This window comes from Macaca mulatta, chromosome 14 (genome assembly GCF_049350105.2).
Source record: "Macaca mulatta isolate MMU2019108-1 chromosome 14, T2T-MMU8v2.0, whole genome shotgun sequence".
Classification (NCBI taxonomy): domain Eukaryota; kingdom Metazoa; phylum Chordata; class Mammalia; order Primates; family Cercopithecidae; genus Macaca; species Macaca mulatta.
The window spans coordinates 58,587,269-58,613,662 of NC_133419.1; the positions used below are offsets into that span (position 1 = coordinate 58,587,269).

Here is a 26,394-nt window from a genome sequence, read left to right on the forward strand (position 1 = left end):
CTCTAACCTCGAGTTTAGAGCGATGCTAGCTAGTGCCAGGGCTAGTAGGGTGCTCATTCCGCCGAGGGCGCGGGACAGCAAGGACAACCACGCCTTGCCAACCAAAGGCGACCTGCCAGCGTTTCCTCGGGGTCGGTCGCGGCGGTGAGGGTCACAGAATTCTCCGAAGCCAGTCGCTCCGTTTCCAGCCACGCCCCCTTTCCCGGGGCCCTAAATGCTTCGGTAGTACTCCTATTCCGTTAATGCCGGTGCGTCCTCGCCTCATTCCGCGAGCGCTCGCAGCTACCGAGCGCCCGCAACTCCCGAGCGCACTGCTCTCCTGCGCCGGAATGCCAGCAGCCAAAGGTCGGGAGGCGCGGGATCCTTCTGGCCAATCAGGAGTCACGTTCCACCGCGCTGTCTCTTCCCGCCCCGCCCCTCCCGTATCCACGGAAACACTGCAAGTGTCTACTCCAAGACCTGGGACTTCCGTTTCGGTCCAGCAGGGCTGCGGCCATTGTTTGTGTGGACTGAGTGTTTTGGCCATAACGGGCCACTCTCACAGGCTCCGTTAAGTGACGTGAACTCTTGGGAGGACTGAGCCAGAAGCGAACAGGGCAAGACGAGCTGTGTTTGAAGGAAGAGGGGCAGAAAATCGAGGGTCAGGGACTGAGAAGCGACTCCGGTTTAGAAACACCGGAGACACCGGTGTAGGTGGGTACATCACGGCTTCTTTCCCACGTTAAGACTGAATAAAGGCAAGTAGAGGAGGGCAGAAGCAGCTTGGTCCCTGGGGTATGGGTGCCCGGCGTTCGGTGCTGGGGCAGAGTTCTGGCCGGGGATCTGGATAAGCAACGGAGGCCGCGCGCGTCTTCACTGCAGGAGCAGAGGACCCCCGGATCTGTGGCCAAGACCTGGAGATCCCGCTCCTAGAGAACCGTTGTGTGTCTGGTTCTCTGGTGCTTACACTTGGGCAGCCCGTGACGCGTTGGGGGAGCCCAAACCTGTCCTGCTCTTGGAGCACGCATGAAACGTTTTTTTCCTAGAGAATAAGGGCTCTTAACTAATTGCTTATCATTTTGCCCAGGAACCTACCTGTGATCAGCAAGGAAGGACTGGGTTGGCAAAGGCTCATGCCCCCATTTTACAGGTAAGGAAACTGAGACCTTGAAGATCTAGAAGTTTGGTCTGCTTTAAAGTTCTAAAGTGCTTGATGACAGAGTTGAGACTTTGATCAGGACCTGGGAGCTCCAGTTCTGGGATACTTCTCTAAGACTGCGGGTACCTTTCTGATAGTAAATCCAGTATTCCTGTTTAGCAAGTAGGGGAGGACAACGGAATGATTTTCTACTTAAACTGAACAAAATAAGAAAAATACCTTGAAAATAGATACTATTTAAGTTTGCTAGTGCTTTTCTATTATTATTATTAGTAGTAGTAATAATCTCAATAAATGAGTTGTATCTTTTGAAGTTTCTAGAGGGTTGCAAATAAATTTCAAGGTGCCAGTGTTCATAGCTCTCCGTTCTGGTCGTTGAAAGGAAACAAGAACATTCATAGGCTTCTTTTTGACCTCATGCTAGGAGATTTGTGCATCGTACCCAGTTAGTATATGGGGAATTTAATGAGTTTGGGAATTTAAAGTCATACCGGGTTTTCAATCCCCCTTCCTCCTCAGCTCAGCCATCTCAGCACTACCCTTCCCGAGAAGAGGAACACAAAGGAGGAAGGAATGTACACTGTTTTCCTCATAGTCTGATCCCAGGTGAGGATGATTGTCCCTGCATTCTTCATGGGTGGTGGAAGTAGTGGAAGTGGCAATGAGGATGGATGGATGACTGGACAGAAAATGTTCCTCGCTTGCCTGAGAAATTTTCAAGCATGCAGACTTGACCCTGCCCCAACCCAGTGTCTTTTCCCAATGTTTACTCATTCATTCATTCAGTCACTCAAGTCTACTTTATAATTCATGCTGTTCTTGGTGTTCTGAGATAAAGGAATAAATGTCATGGCCAGGCCTGTAATCCTAGCACTTTGGGAGGCCAAGGTGGGTGGATCACTTGAGGTCAGGAGTTTGAGACCAGCCTAGCCAACATGGTGAAACCTTATCTTTATTATAAATATGAAAATTAGCCAGGCATTGTGGTGGGCACCTGTAATCCCAGCTACTCAGGAGGCTGAAGCAGGAGAATTGCTTGAACCCGGGAGGCTGAAGTTGCAGTGAGCCAGGATGGTGCCACTGTACTCCAGCCTGGGCGACAGAGGAAGACTCCCTTTCAAAAAAAAAAAGTCTTAACATTGAGGGTAACAAATTGTGTGAGATTAATAATAATTTCTGAAGTTATCCACATTAAACAGTGCCAGAATGAGTGGCACTTAAAACACAGCAACAGAAACTCAGATTTGAACAATTATGAGTAGGAAGATATCATTCTAAATAGGAAAGCCATCATTTAGTCTCAGGTACAATTTGAGGGAACAAATAAGGAAACCAGGCTATTGACAAGGAAATGTAACATGAATGTATAAAGCCACATTGTGGAGGGCAATTAATGTTTAAATTTGTTATTTATTCTTGTGCATCTCTTCACATGAACCATATTGACAGATAGCCATTGTTGACCTCTGGGTATATTTACTTGTAGTCTTTTATCTAATACTTATTGTCTATACATACTCACTTGTCTGTACAAATACTGATATGTATGTATACATGTTCATTTGTACATGTATGTACACATGTACAAATGTGAACATATATGCACCCGTGTGCACACATGTATATAAAAAGATTAGTGTATATAAAATATTATTAAACAATTTGAGTCATGACAAATAGGCTTCATGAGGGAAGGAAATGTTCCCAGTATATAGAATTGTATTGTGCATATACTAAGCACTCAGTAAATATTTATTCAATGTATGAATAGCTGTTATTTATGTACATTTTTCACTTAACATATAATGAGCATTTTTCCAAGCATACTTTGGTAGCATGAGTTTTAATGACTATATAGTGTTCCATTCTAGGTATATACTATGCTTTATTTAACTTTGCTTTCTTTCTTTTTTTTTGAGACGGAGTCTCGCTGTGTCGCCCAGGCTGGAATGCAGTGGCGTGATCTTGGCTCACTGCAACCTCAGCCTCCCTGGTTCAAGCAATTCTCCTGCTTCAGCCTGCCAAGTAGCTAGGACTACAGGTGCATGCTGCCACACCCCGCTGATTTTTTTGTATTTTTAGTAGAGACGGGGTTTCACCATGTTGCCCAGGCTGGTCTCAAACTCCTAAGCTCAGGCAATCTGCCCACCTTGGCCTCCCATTAAGTTTGCTTTTTATTGGGGAAAATTTAAGTATTTCCCAATATTTTGTTGTTATAAATATCTTATAATACTTAACATAATTTATTAAGTATATGTCTTTTTATATTCTCAAGATATACTCTGAGAAATAGGAAAACAGAATCAAAGGATATAAGCATGTTTTAGGCTTTTGAAAAACTCACGTTCTCTTTTAGAAATGTTACATGATCTTGAACTCCTACAACCATTTGATTAATGATTCTGTCTTACTGAGCCTTTGCCAGCATTGAGTATTAATTTTTAAATTTTGCCTTGATTTGCATCCTTTTAATCCTCAGTAGGGTTGATTTTTTTACATATATTCATTGACTCCTTATATTCCTTCTTTGATGAATCGCCTTTTGATATATGTCACTGTTTTCCTACTGAAGTTTTTGTTTCCATTTGATAGTAGATATTCTGTGTGTAAAACATATAAATCATTTGTCATATGTTATAAATATTTCTCCTAGTTTATCATTTGCCTTTTAGTTTAAGGACTTGTTTATATAAGTTTTAAATTTGCATAAAATGAAATCTTATTTCTTTTACTTATATGGTTTTGTGCTTAGAAATCTCTTCTTCACTTCCAAATTTAATATGTAATTGCTTTAATTTTCCTGTTTATTGTGTTAAGTATTTTAAACTTTTAATTTTTAAACCTGTCAAGAATTGATTTTGATGTGAGAAATGACAGGATTTAAACATTCTTTTTACTTCCTAGTTATTTAATTTTTCTGCTAACATTTATCTTCTCTACTGACTGTGGTGCTACCTTTTCATCTACAAAATTACACATATACATTATGTATATGAAGATTACTTTTGAGGCTGTCTTGTTTTGTGGACCCTCTTCTTAATTCTTATACTGGTATCCGAATGTTTTTATTGTTGTCCTTTATATGTAGTGCATTTAATAGGCAATGAAGAAGAATGTAGCCTTTCTTTTTCACTCAATGAAGATAAAAAGGAGAGAGGATGACTTTTTCCACAGAATAATATTCTGATGATTTCCATTTTGGACAAAAAGATGTAAAAGGAACATATATATAATACGTTTTCAATAATAAGTATATGTTAATCTTTCATTATATTTAATCAGTATAGCACATTGGTCATAGTACAGGCTCCACATCTACTACCTAAGCTTATTGCATGTCTATCACTTCTTAGTACTGTGAACTAGATTGAATCACTTAGCCAGTCTTTTATCTTTATATTGGAGAAATAACAGCTACTGTGTAGGGCTGTTAAGAATGTTAAACAAGATCATACATATAAAAATAACTTACAACAGTGCTGGACATGAAGAACTCACTAATAATTGATTGTGTTAAGTTAGCTATTATTTGAACTATAATGCATATCTGATATAATTTTTTTAGTCACTAAGACATAAGAACTGAGACAGAGAATCAAGCTTAATTTTTTTTTCTGCCAGATGTCATCGTTTGTTCCAACATCATTAATTGAATAAGCCATCTTTCCCCCACAAATTTGATGTAACCTTTTTCATGTGTAAAATGCACTGTTGTACTCGTGTCCATTTCTGGATTTGTACCCGTTTCCATTGATCTTCTCTACTTCTATGTCAAGTCATGTTATGAATTACAGAGTCCTTGTTAAAGTTTTAATATGCCATTGAATTAGCCTTTCCTCATTATTCCACTTTCAAAATGGTTTTCTTTCAAAAGCATTTGAAAATCAGTTTGTTACAGCTCCTTCTCCCCCACATCAAAATCAAGATTAACATCTTGATTAAACCTGCTTGAAAACAGAGATAAGGCCGGGCGCGGTGGCTCAAGCCTGTAATCCCAGCACTTTGGGAGGCCGAGACGGGCGGATCACGAGGTCAGGAGATCGAGACCATCCTGGCTAACACGGTGAAACCCCGTCTCTACTAAAAAATACAAAAAAAAAAAGTAGCCGGGTGAGGTGGCGGGCGCCTGTAGTCCCAGCTACTCGGGAGGCTGAGGCAGGAGAATGGCGTAAACCTGGGAGGCGGAGCTTGCAGTGAGCTGAGATCCGGCCACTGCACCCCAGCCTGGGCGGCAGAGCAAGACTCCGTCTCAAAAAAAAAAAAAGAAAACAGAGATAAGTTTAGTTAGAACAAAATTATATTTATTTCTCCTAAGATTGAGCAGAGTCATCTTGTTTTTTCAACGTTTTTTTTTTTTTTTTTTTTTTTTTTGTGTGTGTGTGTGTGTGTGTGTGTGTGTGTGTGTGTTTGAGACAGAGTCATCTTGCTCTGTTGCCCAGGCTGGAGTGCAGTGGCACACTCTTGGCTCACTGCAACCTCTGTCTCCTGGGTGCAAGTGATTCTCATGCCTCAGCCTCCCAAGTAGCTGGGATTACAGGTGTGATCTGCCACGTCTGGCTAATTTTTGTATTTTTAGTAGAGACAAGGTTTCACCATGTTGGCCAGGCTAGTCTCGAACTCCTGACTTCAAGTGATCTGCCCGCCTTGGCCTCCCAAAGTGCTGGGATTACAGGCATCAGCCACCGCGCCCGGCCCCAACCTTATTTTTAGCCCTCAAATTCTAAGACTATCTTTATATAGGTTCTGAGTATTTTTGGTAAATTTATTTTTAGGAATTTATATTCTTATTGCTATTACACATTTCATTTAGGCAGAGCTTGCAGTGAGCTGAGATTATGCCACTGCACTCCAGCCTGGGTGACAGAGCGAGACTCCATCTCAAAAAATATATATATATATAATTTATATGTCTGAACTCTTTTTCTATACTCTTAAATTTTATGTAATTTGAACTTTATTGTGATGTATTTCATATAAGCAAAAGAATATATGAAAACATATGTACAATTTATAATAACATGAATATCTACCATTGAACTCAGCATATACTGTTTTTTCTTTTTAAGACAGACTGTTTGCTTTCTCTCCCACCCTGGAGTGCAGTAGCATGATCTCAGCACACTGCAACCTCCACCTCCCGGGTAATATATATATATATTTTTTTTCTGTGACAGGGTTTCCCCATGTTGGCCAGGCTGATCTCGAACTCCTGGCCTCAAGTGACCTGCCTGCCTCAGCCTCCCAAAGGGCTGAGATTATAGGCATGAGCCACCATGCCCAGCCTAAATCAGCATATACTTTTAAAAGCCCCCTGATGACTCCAAAATTTATTTCCCACCCCTTTCCTAAAGGGGCAGCCACTATCTTAAATGTTGTTATGCCTTAGTTTTTTTTTTCCTGTGCTTTTAACTACATCTACATTTCTAAACACAATTGTTTAGTTTTGCATATTTTTGAACATTATATAGATAGAATCACTGTATGTATTCTTCCATGAATAGCTTCTTTTGCATAATGTTAACTTTTACAGTGCAGCAATGTTGATTCACGTAGTTGTTCATTTTCACAGCTGTGTACTGTTTCATAGTATGAACAACTTATCTATTTTGTTACTGACTTTTTGGATTGTTTTTAGTTTTTTGCTGTTACAACATTTATAATGCTCTGTTCTTGTACAGATCTTTTGGTATACACGTGTAATCACTAGTTTATAATTCTAGTAGCAGAATTTCTGGGATCATGAATTCCCTTATGATTGCCATTAGTTTTCAGCTGATTTTCTTGGCTCTCTCAGATGTGCAGTCATATCCTCTACAGTTAATTTTGTCTAATTGCATTATCATGTAGTTTCACAGTAGTTTAAAAATTGTGGATTTGCAGTATCCTTGTCAACTTTCCAGTTTTAACGAGAATGACTTTAATGTTTTACCTTTGCGTTTAAGATATGTTTGTATGTCTTTTGGTTTGTTTTGTTTTGCATGCTTTGTCTGTAGTTTTAAATGAAAGATGCGTTTTGAATTTTAAGAAGTATACTTTTTGGCATCCATTAGAATAATCATATGGCTTTTCTTATTTGATGTTATTATAAAAGTTTAAAGTTTTTTTTTATTATTATACTTTAAGTTCTAGGGTACATGTGTATAACGTGCAGATTTGTTACATATGTATACTTGTGCCATGTTGGTGTGCTGCACCCCTCAACTCGTCAGCACCCATCAACTCGTCATTTACATCAGGTATAACTCCCAATGCAATCCCTCTCCCCTATCCACTCCCCATGATAGGCCCTGGTGTGTGATGTTCCCCTTCCCGAGTCCAAGTGATCTCATTGTTCAGTTCCCACCTATGAGTGAGAACATGCGGTGTTTGGTTTTCTGTTCTTGCGATAGTTTGCTGAGAATGATGATTTCCAGCTGCATCCATGTCCTTACAAAGGACATGAACTCATCCTTTTTTATGGCTGCATAGTATTCCATGGTGTATATGTGCCACATTTTCTTAATCCAATCTGTCACTGATGGACATTTGGGTTGATTCCAAGTCTTTGCTATTGTGAATAGTACCGCAATAAACATACGTGTGCATGTGTCTTTATAGCAGCACGATTTATAATCCTTTGGGTATATACCCAGTAATGGGATGGCTGGGTCATATGGTACTTCTAGTTCTAGATCCTTGAGGAATCGCCATACTGTTTTCCATAATGGCTGAACTAGTTTACAGTCCCACCAACAGTGTAAAAGTATTCCTATTTCTCCACGTCCTCTCCAGCACCTGTTGTTTCCTGACTTTTTAATGATTGCCATTCTAATTGGTGTGAGATGGTATCTCATTGTGGTTTTGATTTGCATTTCTCTGATGGCCAGTGATGATGAGCATTTTTTCATGTGTCTGTTGGCTGTATGAATGTCTTCTTTTGAGAAATGTCTGTTCATATCCTTTACCCACTTTTTGATGGGGTGGTTTGTTTTTTTCTTGTAAATTTGTTTGAGTTCCTTGTAGGTTCTGGATATTAGCCCTTTGTCAGATGAGTAGATTGCAAAAATTTTCTCCCATTCTGTAGGTTGCCTGTTCACTCTGATGGTAGTTTCTTTTGCTGTGCAGAAGCTCTTCAGTTTAATTAGATCCCATTTGTCAATTTTGGCTTTTGTTGCCGTTGCTTTTGGTGTTTTAGACATGAAGTCCTTGCCCATGCCTATGTCTTGAGTGGTATTACCTAGAATTTCTTCTAGGGTTTTTATGGTATTAGGTCTAACATTTAAGTTTCTAATCCATCGTGAATTAATTTCTGTATAAGGAGTAAGGAAAGGATCCAGTTTCAGCTTTCTACTTATGGCTAGCCAATTTTCCCAGCACCATTTAGTAAATAGGGAATCCTTTCCCCATTTTTTGTTTTTCTCAGGTTTGTCAAAGATCAGATGGCTGTAGATGTGTGGTATTATTTCTGAGGACTCTGTTCTGTTCCATTGGTCTATATCTCTGTGTTGGTACCAGTACCATGCTGTTTTGCTTACTGTAGCCTTGTAGTATAGTTTGAAGTCAGGTAGTGTGATGCCTCCAGCTTTATTCTTTTGACTTAGGATTGTCTTGGCAATGCAGGCTCTTTTTTGGTTCCATATGAACTTTAAAGCAGTTTTTTCCAATTCTGTGAAGAAAGTCATTGGTAGCTTGATGGGGATGGCATTGAATCTATAAATAACCTTGGGCATTATGGCCATTTTCATGATATTGATTCTTCCTATCCATGATCATGGTATGTTCTTCCATTTTTTAATGTCCTCTTTTATGTCACTGAGCAGTGGTTTGTAGTTCTCCTTGAAGAGGTCCTTTACATCCCTTGTAAGTTGGATTCCTAGGTATTTTATTCACTTTGAAGCAATTGTGAATGGAAGTTCATTCATGATTTGGCTCTCTGTTTGTCTGTTACTGGTGTATAAGAATGCTTGTGATTTTTGCACATTAATTTTGTATCCTGAGACTTTGCTGAAGTTTCTTATCAGCTTAAGGAGATTTTGGGCTGAGACGATGGAGTTTTCTAAATATACAATCATGTCATCTGCAAAGAGGGACAATTTGACTTCTTCTTTTCCTAACTGAATACCCTTGATTTCTTTCTCTTGCCTGATTGCCCTAGCCAGAACTTCCAACCCTGTGTTGAATAGGAGTAGTGAAAGAGGGCATCCCTGTCTTGTGCCAGTTTTCAAAGGGAATTTTTCCAGTTTTTGCCCATTCAGTATGATATTGGCTGTGGTTTTGTCCTAAATGGCTCTTATTATTTTGAGATACGTTCCATCAATACTGAATTTATTGAGCGTTTTTAGCATGAAGGGCTGTTGAATTTTGTCAACGGCCTTTTCTGCATCTATTGAGATAATCATGTGGTTTTTGTTTTTGGTTCTGTTTATATGCTGGATTATGTTTATTGATTTGAGTATGTTGAACCAGCCTTGCATCCTAGATATGAAGCCCACTTGATCATGGTGGATAAGCTTTTTGATGCGCTGCTGGATTCGGTTTGCCAGTATTTTATTGAGGATTTTTGCATCAATGTTCATCAGGGATATTGGTCTAAAATTCTCTTTTTTTGTTGTGTTTCTGCCAGGCTTTGGTATCAGGATGATGTTGGCTTCATAATATGAGTTAGGGAGGATTCCCTCTTTTTCTATTGATTGGAATAGTTTCAGAAGGAATGGTACCAGCTCCTCCTTGTACCTCTGGTAGAATTCAGCTGTGAATCCATCTGGTCCTGGACTTTTTTTGGTTGGTAGGCTATTAATTATTGCCTCAATTTCACAGCCTGCTATTGGTCTATTCAGGGATTCAGCTTGTTCCTGGTTTAGTCTTGGAAGAGTGTAAGTGTCCAGGAAATTATCCATTTCTTCTAGATTTTCCAGTTTATTTGCGTAGAGGTGTTTATAGCATTCTCTGATGGTAGTTTGTATTTCTGTGGGGTCGGTGGTGATATCCCCTTTATCATTTTTTATTTCATCTATTTGATTCTTCTCTCTTTTCTTCTTTATTTATCTTGCTAGCGGTCTATCAATTTTGTTGATCTTTTCAAAAAACCAACTCCTGGATTCATTGATTTTTTGGAGGGTTTTTTGTGTCTCTATCTCCTTCACTTCTGCTCTGCTCTTAGTTATTTCTTGCCTTCTGCTAGCTTTTGAATGTGTTTGCTCTTGCTTCTCTAGTTCTTTTAATTGTAATGTTGTGTGTCAACTTTAGATCTTTCCAGCTTTCTCTTGTGGGCATTTAGTGCTATAAATTTCCCTCTACACACTGCTTTAAATGTGTCCCACAGATTCTGATAATTTGTATCTTTGTTCTCACTGGTTTCAAAGAACATCTTTATTTCTGCCTTAATTTCATTATGTACCCAGTAGTCATTCAGGAGCACGTTATTCTGTTTCCATGTAGTTGATCGGTTTTGATTGAGTTTCTTAGTCCTGAGTTCTAGTTTGATTGCACTGTGGTCTGAGAGACAGTTTGTTATAATTTCTGTTATTGTACATTTGCTGAGGAGTGCTTTACTTCCAATTATGTGGTCAGTTTTGGAATAAGTGTGATGTGGTGCTGAGAAGAATGTATATTCTGTTGATTTGGGGTGGAGAGTTCTATAGATGTCTATTAGGTCTGCTTTCTGCAGAGATGAGTTCAATTCCTGGATATCCTTGTTAACTTTCTGTCTCGTTGATCTGTCTAATGTTGACAGTGGGGTGTTGAAGTCTCCCATTATTATTGCATGGGAGTCTAAGTCTCTTTGTAAGTCTCTAAGGACTTGCTTTATGAATCTGGGTGCTCCTGTATTGGGTGCATATATATTTAGGATCATTAGCTCTTCATGTTGAATTGATCCTTTTACCATTATGTAATGGACTTCTTTGTCTCTTTTGATCTTTGATGGTTTAAAGTCTGTTTTATCAGAGACTAGTATTGCAACCCCTGCTTTTTTTTGTTCTCCATTTGCTTGGTAGATCTTCCTCCATCCCTTTATTTTGAGCCTGTGTATGTCTCTGCATGTGAGATGGGTCTCCTGAATACAGCAAACTGATGGGTCTTGACTCTTTATCCAGTTTGCCAGTCTGTGTCTTTTAGTTGGAGCATTTAATCCATTTACATTTAAGGTTAATATTGTTATGTGTGAACTTGATCCTGCCATTATGATATTAACTGGTTATTTTGCTCATTAGTTGATGCAATTTCTTCCTAGCCTCGATGGTCTTTACATTTTGTCATGTTTTTGCAATGGCTGGTACCTGTTGTTCCTTTCCATGTTTAGTGGTTCCTTCAGGGTCTCTTGTAAGGCAGGCCTGGTGGTGACAAAATCTCTAAGCATTTGCTTGTCTGTAAAGGATTTTATTTCTCCTTCACTGATGAAACTTAGTTTGGCTGTATATGAAATTCTGGGTTTAAAATTCTTTTCTTTAAGAATGTTGAATATTGGCCCCCACTCTCTTCTGGCTTGTAGAGTTTCTGCCGAGAGATCTGCTGTTAGTCTGATGGGCTTCCCTTTGTGGGTAACCCGACCTTTCTCTCTGGCTGCCCTTAAGATTTTTTCCTTCATTTCAACTTTGGTGAATCTGCCAATTATGTGTCTTGCAGTTGCTCTTCTGGAGGAGTATCTTTGTGGCGTTCTCTGTATTTCCTGGATTTGAATGTTGGCCTGCCCTACTAGGTTGGGGAAGTTCTCCTGGATGATATCCTGCAGAGTGTTTTCCAACTTGGTTCCATTTTCCCCCTCACTTTCAGGCACCCCAATCAGACGTAGATTTGGTCTTTTTACATAATCCCATACTTCTTGCAGGCTTTGTTCATTTCTTTTTCTTCTTTTTTCTTTTGGTTTCTCTTCTCGCTTCATTTCATTCATTCGATCCTCAATCGCTGATACTTTCTTCCAGTTGATCGAGTCGGTTACTGAAGCTTGTGCATTTGTCACGTGTTTCTCTTGTCATGGTTTTCATCTCTTTCATTTCGTTTATGACCTTCTCTGCATTAATTACTCTAGCCATCAATTCTTCCACTTTTTTTTCAAGATTTTTAGTTTCTTTGCGCTGGGTACGTAATTCCTACTTTAGCTCTGAGAAATTTGATGGACTGAAGCCTTCTTCTCTCATCTCGTCAAAGTCATTCTCCGTCCAGCTTTGATCCGTTGCTGGCGATGAGCTGCGCTCCTTTGCCGGGGGAGATGCGCTCTTATTTTTTGAATTTCCAGCTTTTCTGCCCTGCTTTTTCCCCATCTTTGTGGTTTTATCTGCCTCTGGTCTTTGATGATGGTGATGTACTGATGGGGTTTTGGTGTAGGTGTCCTTCCTGTTTGATAGTTTTCCTTCTAACAGTCAGGACCCTCAGCTGTAGGTCTGTTGGAGATTGCTTGAGGTCCACTCCAGACCCTGTTTGCCTGGGTGTCAGCAGCAGAGGCTGCAAAAGATAGAATATTGCTGAACAGCGAGTGTACGTGTCTGATTCTTTCTTTGGAGGCTTCCTCTCAGGGGTGTACTCCACCCTGTGAGGTGTGGGGTGTCAGACTGCCCCTAGTGGGGGATGTCTCCCAGTTAGGCGACTCAGGGTTCAGGGACCCACTTAAGCAGGCAGTTTGTCCCTTCTCAGATCTCAACCTCCATGTTGGGAGATCCACTGCTCTCTTCAAAGCTGTCAGACAGAGTCCTTTGCGTCTGCAGAGGTTTCTGCTGCTTTTGTTGTTATCTGTGCCCTGTCCCCAGAGGTGGAGTCTACAGAGACAGGCAGGTTTCCTTGAGCTGCTGTGAGCTCCACCCAGTTCAAGCTTCCCAGAGGCTTTGTTTACGTACTTAAGCCTCAGCAATGGCGGGCGCCCCTCCCCCAGCCTGGCTGCTGTCTTGCCGGGATATGATATCGCAGACTGCTTTGCTAGCAATGAGGGAGGCTCTGTGGGCGTGGGACCCTCCCGGCCAGGTGTGGCATATTATCTTCAGGTGTGCCTGTTTGCTTAAAGCGCAGTATTGGCGTGGAAGTTACCGATTTTCCAGGTGTTGTGTTTCTCAGTTCCCCTGCTAGGAAAAGGGATTCCCTTTCCCCTTGCGCTTCCCAGGTGAGGCGATGCCTCGCCCTGCTTCAGCTCTTGCTGGTCGGGCTGCAGCAGCTGACCAGCACCGATTGTCCGGCACTCCCTAGTGAGATGAACCCAGTAACTCAGTTGAAAATGCAGAAATCACCGGTCTTCTGTGTTGCTCGCACTGGGAGTTGGAGACTGGAGCTGTTCCTATTCGGCCATCTTGCTCCGCCCCCCTTCTCCCCCTCCCCCGCGCGGGTTTACTTGTCTTTACCAACTTATTTCCTTTGTCAATTTTAAGGAACAGAAGTCTATTCTGTTCCTCAGAATAGCCATCTGGAAATTTGACTGGAATGTATTGAATTTAAGTCACTGCATCCAAGAGCATGGAAGCATGCTTCTCCTTTTATTTAGATAATCTTTCTTCTTTATTGGAATGTGAAAGTTTTCTTTAAAGAATTCTTTGTATTCTTGGTTAAGATAGGGTTTTTTTTTTTCTTTTTTTTTCTGGTGTGAATGGTATCTTACTTTCTAGTAGTTGATTGCTGAGTCAGTTAAACTATTTCTGTATTGTATCTGATAGTTTTGCTGAACTCTCTTACAGTTTACTGTGTACTCTTTTTCTAGGTAGATGGCCGTAACTGTGCAAATAATGACATTTTATATTTTTGCTTCTAATCCTTATACCTCTTAGTTCTTTTTCTTATAGTATTTGCCAGAATCTCTAGTGCTATGTTGAAAGCAGCAGTGATGGTGGTCATTCCTGTTACCACTGTAAAGGGAATATATGTGAAGTTTCTCCATTAAGCTTAAAGTTCTTGATATTTAACCTTTGCCACTGTAGGGAGTTTATTTTTTCCTCTAGTTTGCTAAAAGTGTTTTTAAGAGAATATATGGGTGTTGTGCTTCCTGAATTTTATATCACATGATTTTTCTGCATCAGTTGAGATTATCATGGATTTATTCTATTTTCTATTAATACAGTGAATTACGTTAATAGATTTTTCTCATGTTGAACGATCCTTGCATTCCTATAATAAACTGATCACGATGCATATATTTCATATGTTACTGAATTTAATTAGCTGATATTTTATTTAGGATTTTTGTATATTTACAAAATTTACAAATGTGCCCATAATTTAATTTTATTTGTATCGTTCTTATCTGGCCTTGGAATCCAAGATTCCACTAGCTACATAAAATAAGTTGGCAATTTTCACTGTCTACTTTGTTTTCAATGCATTATAATAGTAATTAAGTTAATTACATGTTTGCTAGAACTCAACTATAAAGCTCTTAGAGCTTTGGGATTACGGAGAGGGAGGAAGAGTGTGGCTGCCATTTTAATTTAGTACTGACTAGTCTATATAATTTTTTATTAGTCTTTCATCTATTTTGCCATTTTATTATTTCCTTTTTGTACTTTACTGGGAGTTGATCCCTTTAGGTACATATTTAGGTGTATTTGCCTGTAGCTGATAAATATCCTTATATATATAGTTGAGAACACCTTTGCATCTTTGAAAAATCTTATGTCTAAAGTTATTTCCATATTTTGCCCAGTATTTTTTTCATAACTGTCTTATTAGAAATCTGACTTTCATTGATCTGACATTAAATTTTTAAGAACATCTTTTGGCTTTATGCATTTTCTCAATCATTTATTTGTTTCTTATATCTTTGACATCCACTTTATTTTTCTTTTTTGAAGTTTGATCTTTTTTTTTTTTTTTTTTAATGGGGGATGTTTTCTCTTTTTTACACTCCTGAGCTGAATGCTTTATTTCTAGACTTTTTTTTAACTTTTATTTTAGGATTAGGGGTATATATACAGCTTTGTTATATAGATAAATTGTGAGTCATGGGTGTTTGACATTCAATTTATTTTGTCAACCAGGTAAAGCATAGTACCAGATAGGTAGTTTTTTGATCCTTGCCCTCCTCTCACCCTCTACCTTCAAGTAAGCCCTGATATCTGTTGCTCCCTTCTTTGTGGCCATGTGTTCTCAATATTTAGCTCCAACATATAAGTGAGAACATGCAGTATTTGGTTTTCTGTTTCTGCATTAGTTCACTTAGGATAATGGCCTGCAGCTCCATCCATGTTGCTGCAAGGGACATCATTTTATTCTTTTTCAATGCCTGTGTAGTATTCCATGGTGTATGTGTACCACATTTTCTTTATCCAGTCTATTTTTAATGGGCATTTAGGTTGATTCCATGTCTTCGCTATTGTGAATAGTGCTGAAATGAACATACACATGCTTATTGTCTTTATGGTAGAACAATTTATATACCTTTGGGCATATACCCAGTAATGGGATTGCTGGGTATGGTAATTCTGTTTTAAGTTCTTTGAGAAATCACCACACTGCTTTCCACAATGACTGAACTAATTTACATTCCCACCATCAGCATATTTAAGTATTCCCTTTCCTCTGCTATCTTGTCAGCATCTTACTATTTTTTGAATTTTTAATAATAGCCATCTGACTGATATGAGATGGTATCTCACTATGGTTTTGATTTGCCTTTATCTGATGATTAGTGACGTTGAGCATTTTTTTCATATGCTTGTTGACTGCATGTATGTCTTCTTTTGAAAAGTATTTATGTCCTTTGCCTACTTTTTAATGGGGTTGTTTTTTGTTTGTTAATTTGTTTCAATTCTTTATCGATTCTAGACTTTGGATCTTCGTCAGATGCATAGTTTGCAAATATTTTCTCCCATTCTGTATGTTGTCTATTTACTCTGTTGATAATTTCTTTTGCTGTGCAGAAGCTCTTTACTTTAATTAGGTCCCATTTGTCAATTTTTGTTTTTGTTACAGTTGCTTTTGGTGTCTTCATCATGAAATCTTTGTCAAGTCCTGTGTCCAGAATGGTATCCCCTAAGTTATCTTTCAGGGTTTTTACAGTTTTAGGTTTTCATGTAAGTCTTTAAACCATGTCAAATTGATTTTTGTATACTGTGTAAGGAAGGGGTCTAGTTTCAATCTTCTACATATGGCTAGCCAATTATCCCAGCACCATTCATTGAATAGGAGTCCTTTCCCATTGCTTGTTTTTGTCAACTTTGTTGAAGATCAGATGGTGGTAGGTGTGAGGCATTTTTTTCTGGGCTCTATATTCTGTTCCATTGGTGTATGTATCTGTTTTTATATGAGTACCCTGCTATTTTGGTTACTGTAGGTTTGTAGTTTGAACTCAGGTAACGTGATGCCTCCAGCTTTGTTCATTTTGCTTAGGGTTGCCTTGGCTATTTGGGCTCCTTTTGGGTTCCATGTGAATTTTAAAATAGTTTTTTTTTCTAATTCAGTGAAGAATGTCATTGGTAGTTTGATAGAAGTATCATTGAATCTGTATATTGCTTCAATATGGCCATTTTGGTTATGTTGATTTTATCCATGAACATGGAATGTTTTTCCATTTGTTTATGTCATCTCTGATTTCTTTGAGCAGTGCTTTGTAATTCTTGTTGTAGAGATCTTTTATATCCCTGGTTAGCAGTATGCATAGATATTTTATTCTTTTTGTGGCTATTGTAAATGGGATTGCATTCTTGATTTGACTCTCAGCTTGGATGTTATTGGTATATAGAAATGCTACTGTATTTTGTATATCGGTTTCATATCCTGAAACTTTCCTGAAGTTGTTTATTAGCTAAAGGAGCTTTGGGGCAGAGACTCTGGGATTTTCTAGGTATAGAATCATATCATCTGCAAACAGAGATAGTTTGACTTCATGTCTTTTTATTTGGATACCTTTTATTTCTTTCTCTTGCCTGATTGCTCTGGCTAGGACTTCCAGTACTGTGTTGAATAGGAGTGATGAGAGTGGGCATTCTTGTCTTTTTCCGGTTCTCAAGGTAAATACTTTGAGCCTTCACCTATTCAGTATGATGTTAGTCTAGCTGGGTTTTTTAAAAAAATATTTATTTATTCATTTATTTAAGACAGCGTCTCGCTCTGTCTTGCGGGCTGGAGTGCGGTGGTACGATCACAGCTCATTGCAGCCTCAACCTCCCAGACTCAATCGCTCCTCCTACCTCAACTTCCTGAGTAGCTGGGACTACAGGTGTGTGCCACCGTGCCTGGCTAATTTTTGTATTTTTTGTAGAGATGGGATTTCTCCATATTGCCCAGGGTGGTCTCAAACTCCCGGGCTCGAGCGATCTGCCCAAAGTGCTGGGATTACAGGTGTGTGCCACTTTGCCCAGATGCTCTAGCCATTTTTGTTTCCTTCAAGTATTTCATTTGGATCTTGCACATTTTTTGTGTAATTATTGTCATTATTACATTTAGATTTTTAGGAAAAAAAATTAAGAATTGTTATTTTTTTCTTTTAAATCCAAAGATTACTTAATAATATAGTATGTTACTTGGGTTTCAGAAGTGTGGACTTTTAAAATTCTATTGTTAATAATTTCAAATTTTATTACATTGTAGCTAGAGAATGTATTCTGTATTATGTTGATGCTTTGGAATTTATCATGATTTATTTTATGGACTAATACATGGTCTATCTTATAGTGCTATGTGTTCATGAAAATAATGTGTATTTTGTATTTTGATGGTGCAGAGTTCAACACAGATAAAATAACTGAAGCTTATTATTTGTGGTGTTTAGTCTTCATATTATTAGTGTTTTTTTGTTTGCTTGCTATAATTTTTTGAGAGGGACATATTAATATCTATCATTACAACTAATGGTATATATATTTCCCCTCACATTTGTGACACTTGTCGTTTGGTATGTTTTGAAGTTTTATTTGTGGATGCAATTTATTTTGGATATTTTTTCTTACTGTTCATATAAAAAACATTTTTGTCCCTTATGGTATGTTTGCCATAAATTTTACTCATCTGAAATTAAGTTTGCTATTTCAGCTTTCTTTTGATTCATATTTTTGTAATCTTTTTCTATCCTTGTATTTTTAAATATTTTTCTTTTTAGTGTATCTCTTCTAAACCACATGCTAAATCTTATTTTTTAATCTATGGGTCTTTTAATCTGTAAGATTAAATTATTTAAAATTATTTTAATTATTATTATATTATTTTGCCATCTTTTCTTTTCTTATTTTCTGTTTTCCCATGGAGCAAGTTGTCTTCTGTTTTTATTTTGTTTTTCATAGATTCCATTTTGGTTCTTATGATGGTTGTGCTTAACTTAAAACCCACAATGACTTTTATTTACCCCTACTGACTTTTTAAATGTATTAATATCTTAACTTAAAACCCACAATGACTTTCATTTGCCCCTACTGACTTTTTAAATGTATTAATATCTAGGTCATTTTTTTAGTAAGACGTGGACTTCAACACACTCTTATGTCCGTCTCTTTCTCCCCTCATGTTTGTATTGTCAAGAATTGTAGTTCAGATATGTAGGCATTGACATACTTTCTATGTCTCCTTTTTTCTTTGTTTGCTCTCCTATATTTTTTGTTGTTAGTTTTGTTTTATGATAACAATAAACTTTACCAAGGTACTTGATCACCTTTCTTGTCATATTTCATGCAGCCTTTCCTGAATTTTTTTCTCTTCTTAATTGACTTATTAGAAAAATAGGTAAGAGTATATGTTTAAAATATATTTAGGTTACTTATTAAAATAATAGAAACTATGTGTGAAATTGAAACCTATATAGATGAAAAGGTGGTGATGAGAAGAAATTTAAGCATAAAACTGTCAGCCAATCTAAAAGATGGGAAAGGAAGAATAAAAAACGATATGTTAGAAATAAGTCTATATTAGTAATCACAATAAATAAACATGGATAATAAAATAACTGAGTCATACTGATTGAGTGAAAAACAGAAATCTTGCTCTGTGCTCTTTACAAGAGACCTATTTAATTTCACAATAAAAGGTCAATCATGTTAAACAGTGGTTAAGATCCATCAAGCAGATGTATTAGGCATGAACTAATATATAGCTAAGCATCCATTTCAAATTGTATAAGCAAAATCTGACAATATTAAAAGAAGGAATCAAAACTCCAGATGTATAGAGAATGATTTTAACTGATCTTTCTTGAAAAGGACCTTAAAGAAAACTAATAATCAGAGCTTTGTTCATAGATGAGAAGACAAAAGAGATATCAAGTTTATATAATATTGTTGGAGGGTTACTTATATACCAAAAAAGGAGCGGAAAATTACCAAACTCCTGGGAGAAATACTACATCCTGGTTTGTCAAGGAAATGGAACAAGAATGAACCTGGACATTTGTTGTGCCAGAAAGTAAGGAAAGCTCTCAAACACCAAAAATGGTCATATTACAAACCTAGGAGCCAACCTGAAGGGATTTTTACTAGTCTGAGATGAGAGAATCTTGCACATCTAAAAGAAAAATGATTGCAATTTAATTGCAACCCATCCACTATGTAAGAATCAGTGAGTATGTAAACATTGAAAAGCAAAATAATACAAATCTCATTGGTCATAGTTGGTAATTGCTTTGCCCCGTCTCATTACTCTGAAAATTGATTTTTAAAAGAGAGTAAGTTTGGGAGATAATCAAGCATTTTATCTTATCTTTTTCATTAGGATTACATTTCAGGATAACCAGAAAATTTGTAATGGCAAGTTTTTCATTATAGAAGAATTATAGCATATGTATGCACAAGGAATGGTAGAATTACAGAATTAGACAACCAATTTGTAAAACCTAATGAAATCACAAATCCAGGAAATGATCATCATTTATTGCTAAAACTTTTAATGAAAGGTTTAAGAGAATCTTGGAATGGAAGGACTGGGCTGATAGCACCTGAAGCCATTGTTCAGTTTAGCTAACTAAAATGTACTATAGGAAGTATATACGCAGGTATTCTTGTCAGAAAAAATGAACCGTAGTCTAATCAAGTCTCTGGAACAAAAGAACCAGCTAACAGGAAGTAAATAAAGAACTTAAACGCCACAAGAAAACAATTAGCCAGATCATTTTTAATCCTTCAGAATTCATTAGTTTGAAGTATATCTCTTATAAGCAGTATGCCACTTTATTTTAAAACTCAATTTTAGTATCCTTTTCTCTATCAATAGGCTTACTTGTCATCTTAGTTTATTGTTTATATAATTCTTTTTTCTGTTTAGATTTATTGTACTTGCTAATATTGAATATAGGTGTCTTGCTTTTATTGTTCCGTTAGGGGAAAATATTTGTAACATTTTAAAAACTATTTTCAAGGGACATTTTATAGTATTTTTTAGTAAACTGAAATACAGATACCTGACAATTTCACTTCTAGAGGTTTGTCATACAGAAATATATCTATTTATCATATAGAAATATTTGTATTTATCATATAGACATTGTCATATAGAAATATTATTACAATAGAAATAATTATATATTTAAGAGAATTCTTTTGCTATATGTTATAGCCAAGAAACTGGAAGCGATCTTAATGTCCATTAATATGGGAACAGTTAAGTCTTGGACATCAATAAAATGAAATGCTACATAAGTTTTGCAAATAATATTAGTTATCTATTATTGCAAAACAAATTATTTAATACTTAAAACAGCAAACATTATCTTACCCAGTTTCTGAGGGTGAGGAATCTGAAAGAAGCAAAGCTGTCTCAAGGTCTCTCATGAAGTTGCAGTGAAGCTGTCAGCAGGGACTGCAGTCATCTGAAGGCTGCACTGTGGTTGGAGGATCCGCTTCTAAGATAGTTTACTCACATGGCTGTTGGCAAGATGTCTCATTTCTCAGTGAAAGCAGAAGGTCCCAATTCCTCACCACAGGTCTGCTTAAGTTGTCTCATGACATGGCATATAGCTTTTCCCAGAGCTAGTGATCCTAGAGAGAGCAAGAAAGAAGCTGCAGTGACTTTTATGACCCAGCCTCCAAAGTTGCATAACACTACTTCCTTATCCACTTTATTTCCTATTCATCAGAAGTTACTCACTAAGTTCAGCCCATATTCAAGGGGTGGGGAATTAGGCTTCACTTCTTGAAAGGAAAGGATCAAATAATTTATGGGCATATTTAAAAATTACCATAAATAAGATAGGTCTACCTGTACTGAAGTGGGAAGTTGTACGCTATGTATTAAATGAAAAAAAGAAAATTGCAGAATTACCATGTCTTTATTAAGGAAAAATATCAGTGAAGTATGAATGTGTGTTGTGTATACATGGAAGAAGGTTAGAAAAAACACAGTGAAAACTGGTTATAGTGGTTATTTCTTAAATTATTTGGGGGAAGGTAGGCTTTTAATTTTTACTTATATTATTTCAATGTTTTAAATATTTATGAACTTATTTTCAGTAAAAGAAATTAGACTCCTGATTGCTAATATGTTTTTAAAATAAATCCTTAAATTTTTTTAAAAAATAACAAATCCAATAACTACAGATTGAATTTTATTTTTATTGTACTTTTTATAAAACTAGAGATCAGTGAGTCCATTTATTTTCTAGACAGATACAACTTTCACAGTTTCACTCCTGTAGTTTGAGTTTCTGAGCATCCCAAATTTCTTTTCTTTTTTTAATTTATATATTTAAAGTGGATTCATTATATTTAAAATTTATTAAATTTATTTTATAAACATTAAAAATAGGCCACTAGATATTTAAATATATGGCTCTGAATGTTCTCATTCTTGAGTTCTTATTTGTGGTTAATGTTTTGTTGTTTAGACATATATTTTCATGTAGTTTATTTGGAAAATAGTAGTTTGGCTGCATATTTTTTACCCTTGAATATTTCAGTACATCTTTCCTTTACCCTACATTAACACATTATGACAGTATATGGAAATCTCAACTGAAACACTTTATCAAACGTTTTTAATTTATCTCACTTTTATTTAATAGGTAGTGCTGAGTTTAAAAACCTCTATGATGTAACTACATAATCTTGTACAAGTAACTTAGTCTTGCTAAACGTTAGTTTGCGTATTCATTTAGTGTGAATAACAATACCTTATTGGATTGTTCTGAGAGTAAATGAGATAACATAGCCCTATTCATAAATGTTCAATAAGATATAGCTGCAGCTAAGATGGTGCTGCTGCTGATAATGATAGCATTTGGCTTTCCTTCCATTTTATTGTAAACTCCTTAAAAGTATCTGTTTCCTTTATTCTTAGTAGGTACTCAATATTTTAAATTGAAATTTAGAATTGAGAATGTGTGATCAAATAGATACAATGAAAAATTTAAAAAGAAATAAAATGGATTTGCCACATAACCAATTTATGATCTGTTTTTTCCACTAAAAGAATTACTTTAGGCAGTTTTAATACATATATTTATCTCTTCTCCATTTTAAAATGCATAATAGTAGTAGAAAGCTACCTACAACATGGGATTTCTGTGAAGAGTAACTGAAATATAGGTAAAAAACTTAGTAGTTAGTAGACAAGTGCTGTATAGGTGTTTCTTTTGATAGTGATGATGTTTCATGATTGGATATATTATTTAGCTGTTTGACTACTATTGTTATACCTCTCCTTACCTTTCTTGGTTTTCTTCTTTGTTGAAGTTCTTTTTGGCTTGCCACTTATGTTAATCTGCTAAATGTCTTTATCTTTGTCCATCTTCTCACTTAGATTTCTTTTTCCTAGAAAGCCTGATCTTTGACCAGATGGCAGTAACATTTGAAGATGTCACTATTATTTTTACTTGGGAGGAGTGGAAATTCCTGGATTCTTCTCAAAAAAGGCTCTACAGGGAGGTCATGTGGGAGAACTACACAAATGTCATGTCAGTAGGTAAAATTATCCCACCTCATAGGGAATAGTCAGAGTTTCTTCTAGGAACAGTTTTGTTGAGTATTTTGTTTTTTTATCTGGGTGTTATATTGAGGTGTTAGAAGAGATATTCTCAAAAATGTTTCTTAAATCAGGTCACAAATAAAAGATAAAGCAAGACAGATTCCAGGACACCTAGGTTGTATCATTAATAGATACTTGTGATTATTAGTTTTAGTTATTTTCTGCATTGCCCTTAAAACACATATCTCCATACGTAGTCAATTTTGTGTGGTCCTAAATTTTTTCTCTCTTCATGCTATTTGTATAAGTTAGCTTTTGTTGTATAACATACTGTGCCAGACTTAGTGGCTTAAAAACAAACTTCATTATTTTTTATGATTCTCATTGACTGGATAGATCTTTTATCTTGGAGAGATTTGGTTGTGGCTGACTGGTCTAAGATTAAGCTGCTTGGCCTGACTCACATGTGGGGCAGTTGGCTCAGTATCAGTGGAGGTAGTGGGAATTTGTTGGTCACATATCTCTCTTCAAACAAGCCAACCCAAGCACACTTACATGGTGGGGGTCACAGGATTTTTAAAAGCATCGAGAAAGGGGAGGGGCTTTTCAAGTCTCTGCTTGTGTGACTTTTGTTATTTTCCCAGTTACCAATGCAAGTTGTGTAGCCAAGCATAGAGAGAGTGTGGAAGGAGAATACCAAAGGTGTAGGTAAAGTAGTGAGTTAATGTAGTCATTTTTTCTCAATCTACCGTGCTATTCTAGAACAGAAAAACAGGAACAATATATTTTGTTTCTTATAATAATATCCAAAATAAAGTAATCTAATTATATCTCAGTCTTTAAGACTATTTCCATTAAGCAGTTGGCATTATTCTCATTTCTAACAGTGCCTGGTAAATAGAAGTTAAATCTTTCTAACAGTGCCTGTTCAAAACATGCTTGTGGAATGAATAAATAAGTGAATGAATGAATACATACATGAATGAACAAAACAAATGAATTTCAGACCCAAATGGAGCAGCCAGAGTCATAACCCTCCTTTCCTACCCCCACCTACACATATATTCCTATCATTTAAAGATCATTGATTTAGATAGTTGGAAATTTTTCAACACAACTTTTATCTCACTATGGGATTATCTTATTTTTCTAGAAAACTGGAATAAGAGCTACAAATCCCAAGAAGAAAAATTCAGATACTTAGAATATGAAAATTTTTCCTGCTGGCAAGGCTGGTGGAATGCTGGTGCTCAGATGTGTGCGAATCAGAACTATGGGGAAACTGTTCAAGGGAAAGATTCCAAAGACTTAACACAGCAAGATCGCTCCCAGTGTCAGAAATGGTTAATACTTTCCACACAAGTACCAGGGTGTGGGAACTATGAACTGACTTTTGAAAGCAAAAATCGCAGGAACTTAAAATATAAAAATTTTATACCTTGGCAGTCCTTAGAAACAAAAACCATCCAAGACTATGGTAGAGAAATCTACATGAGTGGTTCACATGGTTTTCAAGGGGGCAGATACCATCTTGGCATATCCAGGAAAAACCTCTCCATGGAAAAAGAACAGAAGCTCATAGTTCAGCGTTCTTATATCCCAGTGGAGGAAGCCCTTCCACAGTATGTTGGGGTGATATGTCAGAAAGACCTACTGAAAGATTCAATGGAAGAAAACTACTGTGGATGTAATAAGTGTAAAGAAATTTATTGTTGGAACTCACGGTGTATTTTCCACAAGAGAAATCAACCTGGAGAAAACCTCTGTCAATGTTCTATCCATAAAGCATGCTTCTCTCAGAGATCAGCCTTCTGTAGACATCCAAGAATCCACATAGGTAAGAAGCTGTATGGATGTGATAAAGTTGACAGTAACTTTCATCAGAGCTCAGGAGTTCACTTTCATCAGAGAGTTCACATAGGGGAGGTACCTTACAGCTGTAATGCATGTGGTAAGAGCTTCAGCCGAATCTCTAGTCTTCACAATCATCAAAGAGTTCACACAGAAGAGAAATTCTATAAAATTGAGTGTGATAAAGACCTCAGTAGGAATTCATTACTTCACATTCACCAGAGACTTCACATAGGAGAGAAGCCTTTTAAGTGCAATCAGTGTGGTAAGAGTTTTAATCGGAGTTCAGTACTTCATGTTCATCAGAGAGTCCACACAGGAGAAAAACCATATAAGTGTAATGAGTGTGGTAAGGGCTTCAGCCAGAGCTCAAATCTTCGAATTCATCAGTTAGTACACACAGGAGAGAAGTCTTATAAATGTGAAGACTGTGGTAAGGGCTTTACCCAACGCTCAAATCTTCAAATTCATCAGAGAGTGCATACAGGAGAGAAACCTTATAAATGTGATGACTGTGGGAAGGACTTTAGTCACAGCTCAGATCTTCGCATTCATCAGAGAGTCCATACAGGGGAGAAACCCTATACTTGTCCTGAATGTGGGAAGAGCTTCAGTAAGAGTTCAAAGCTTCATACTCATCAAAGAGTACATACTGGAGAGAAACCCTACAAATGTGAAGAGTGTGGCAAGGGATTCAGTCAGCGTTCACATCTTCTCATTCATCAGAGAGTCCATACAGGAGAAAAGCCCTATAAATGTGATGATTGTGGAAAGGGTTTTAGTCACAGTTCTAATCTTCACATTCATCAGAGGGTCCATACAGGAGAGAAACCTTATCAATGTGCTAAGTGTGGTAAAGGTTTCAGTCATAGCTCAGCTCTTCGAATTCATCAAAGAGTCCACGCAGGAGAGAAACCTTATAAATGCCATGAATATTATAAGGGATTTGATCATAATTCACATCTTCACAATAATCATAGAAGAGGAAACTTATAAATATTGTTCATTTAGTTAACAGCTTCAATCAAAGTTTACCTAATCTTTAAACCCTAAAATGCTGCTGATAAGGAAATCTTATAAATAACACAAGTAATCCCAAGCAACATTTACAGTTTCCCCATCTCCCACTAAGAATTATTTGCTTCAAAAGGAGATCTTTAGAAAAATCCCTATATATTTAAAATTATTGTGTATTTTTCTTTACCTACTATAAATATAATACAGTCATAAAATATATTAAACATTTAAGGAGAAAACTCTTCATTCTATTTCATTCTAGTCTTTTTTTCTGTGCATTTTAGTGTGCGTGAAATTATATTGTGTGTTCAACTTTGTATTTTCACTGACTTCAAAACACTTAAATTTTGGTTTGAATTGAAACTGGCTGGCCATCTGTTAAACAACATCTCTTATCTCCCCTAAAAATTCCCTAGGAAGTAACAGAAAAGATGGAAACACGCAGAACTTAAAACTCAGTTTTGGCCAGTAGAATTCAGTTGTTTATGGACACAAGCCACCTAATAAAAGATAGGAAAGCATTGTATGACCTTGTGTCTGAGACAGTGTTCTCTGAGTTGTTATCTCTGTCAACCAGAAAACCCAGGGACTGTCCTTCTGTTGCAGGGGTGCTTCAC

At 37.0% G+C, this 26,394-nt stretch overlaps 1 protein-coding gene across 10 annotated transcripts; it reads left to right on the forward strand.

The window, feature by feature from the left end:
* Positions 1-432: 432 nt before the first annotated feature.
* ZNF214 (zinc finger protein 214) lies at positions 433-26,026 on the forward strand. Of its 10 annotated transcripts, none has more exons than XM_077963571.1 (6): positions 433-693; positions 1,067-1,129; positions 1,658-1,744; positions 3,058-3,179; positions 22,760-22,906; positions 24,063-26,026. In XM_077963571.1, exons 5-6 carry the CDS (start codon positions 22,780-22,782, stop codon positions 25,754-25,756), a joined length of 1,821 nt encoding a protein of 606 aa, XP_077819697.1. In that variant the 5' UTR covers positions 433-693; positions 1,067-1,129; positions 1,658-1,744; positions 3,058-3,179; positions 22,760-22,779; the 3' UTR covers positions 25,757-26,026. The 10 variants fall into 10 exon arrangements, with proteins under 10 accessions (XP_077819697.1, XP_077819699.1, XP_014970498.3 ...); XM_077963573.1 differs by having other exon boundaries at positions 22,760-22,902; XM_015115012.3 differs by lacking the exon at positions 3,058-3,179.
* The last annotated feature ends 368 nt before the right edge of the window (positions 26,027-26,394 follow it).

Excerpts from the sequence above, each read along its gene's own strand:
- ZNF214 (XM_077963571.1), top strand. The coding sequence starts at position 22,780 with ATGGCAGTAACATTTGAAGATGTCACTATTATTTTTACTTGGGAGGAG. Across the intron at positions 22,907-24,062 it reads CACAAATGTCATGTCAGTAG|AAAACTGGAATAAGAGCTAC; the intron begins GTAAAATTATCC and ends TTATTTTTCTAG.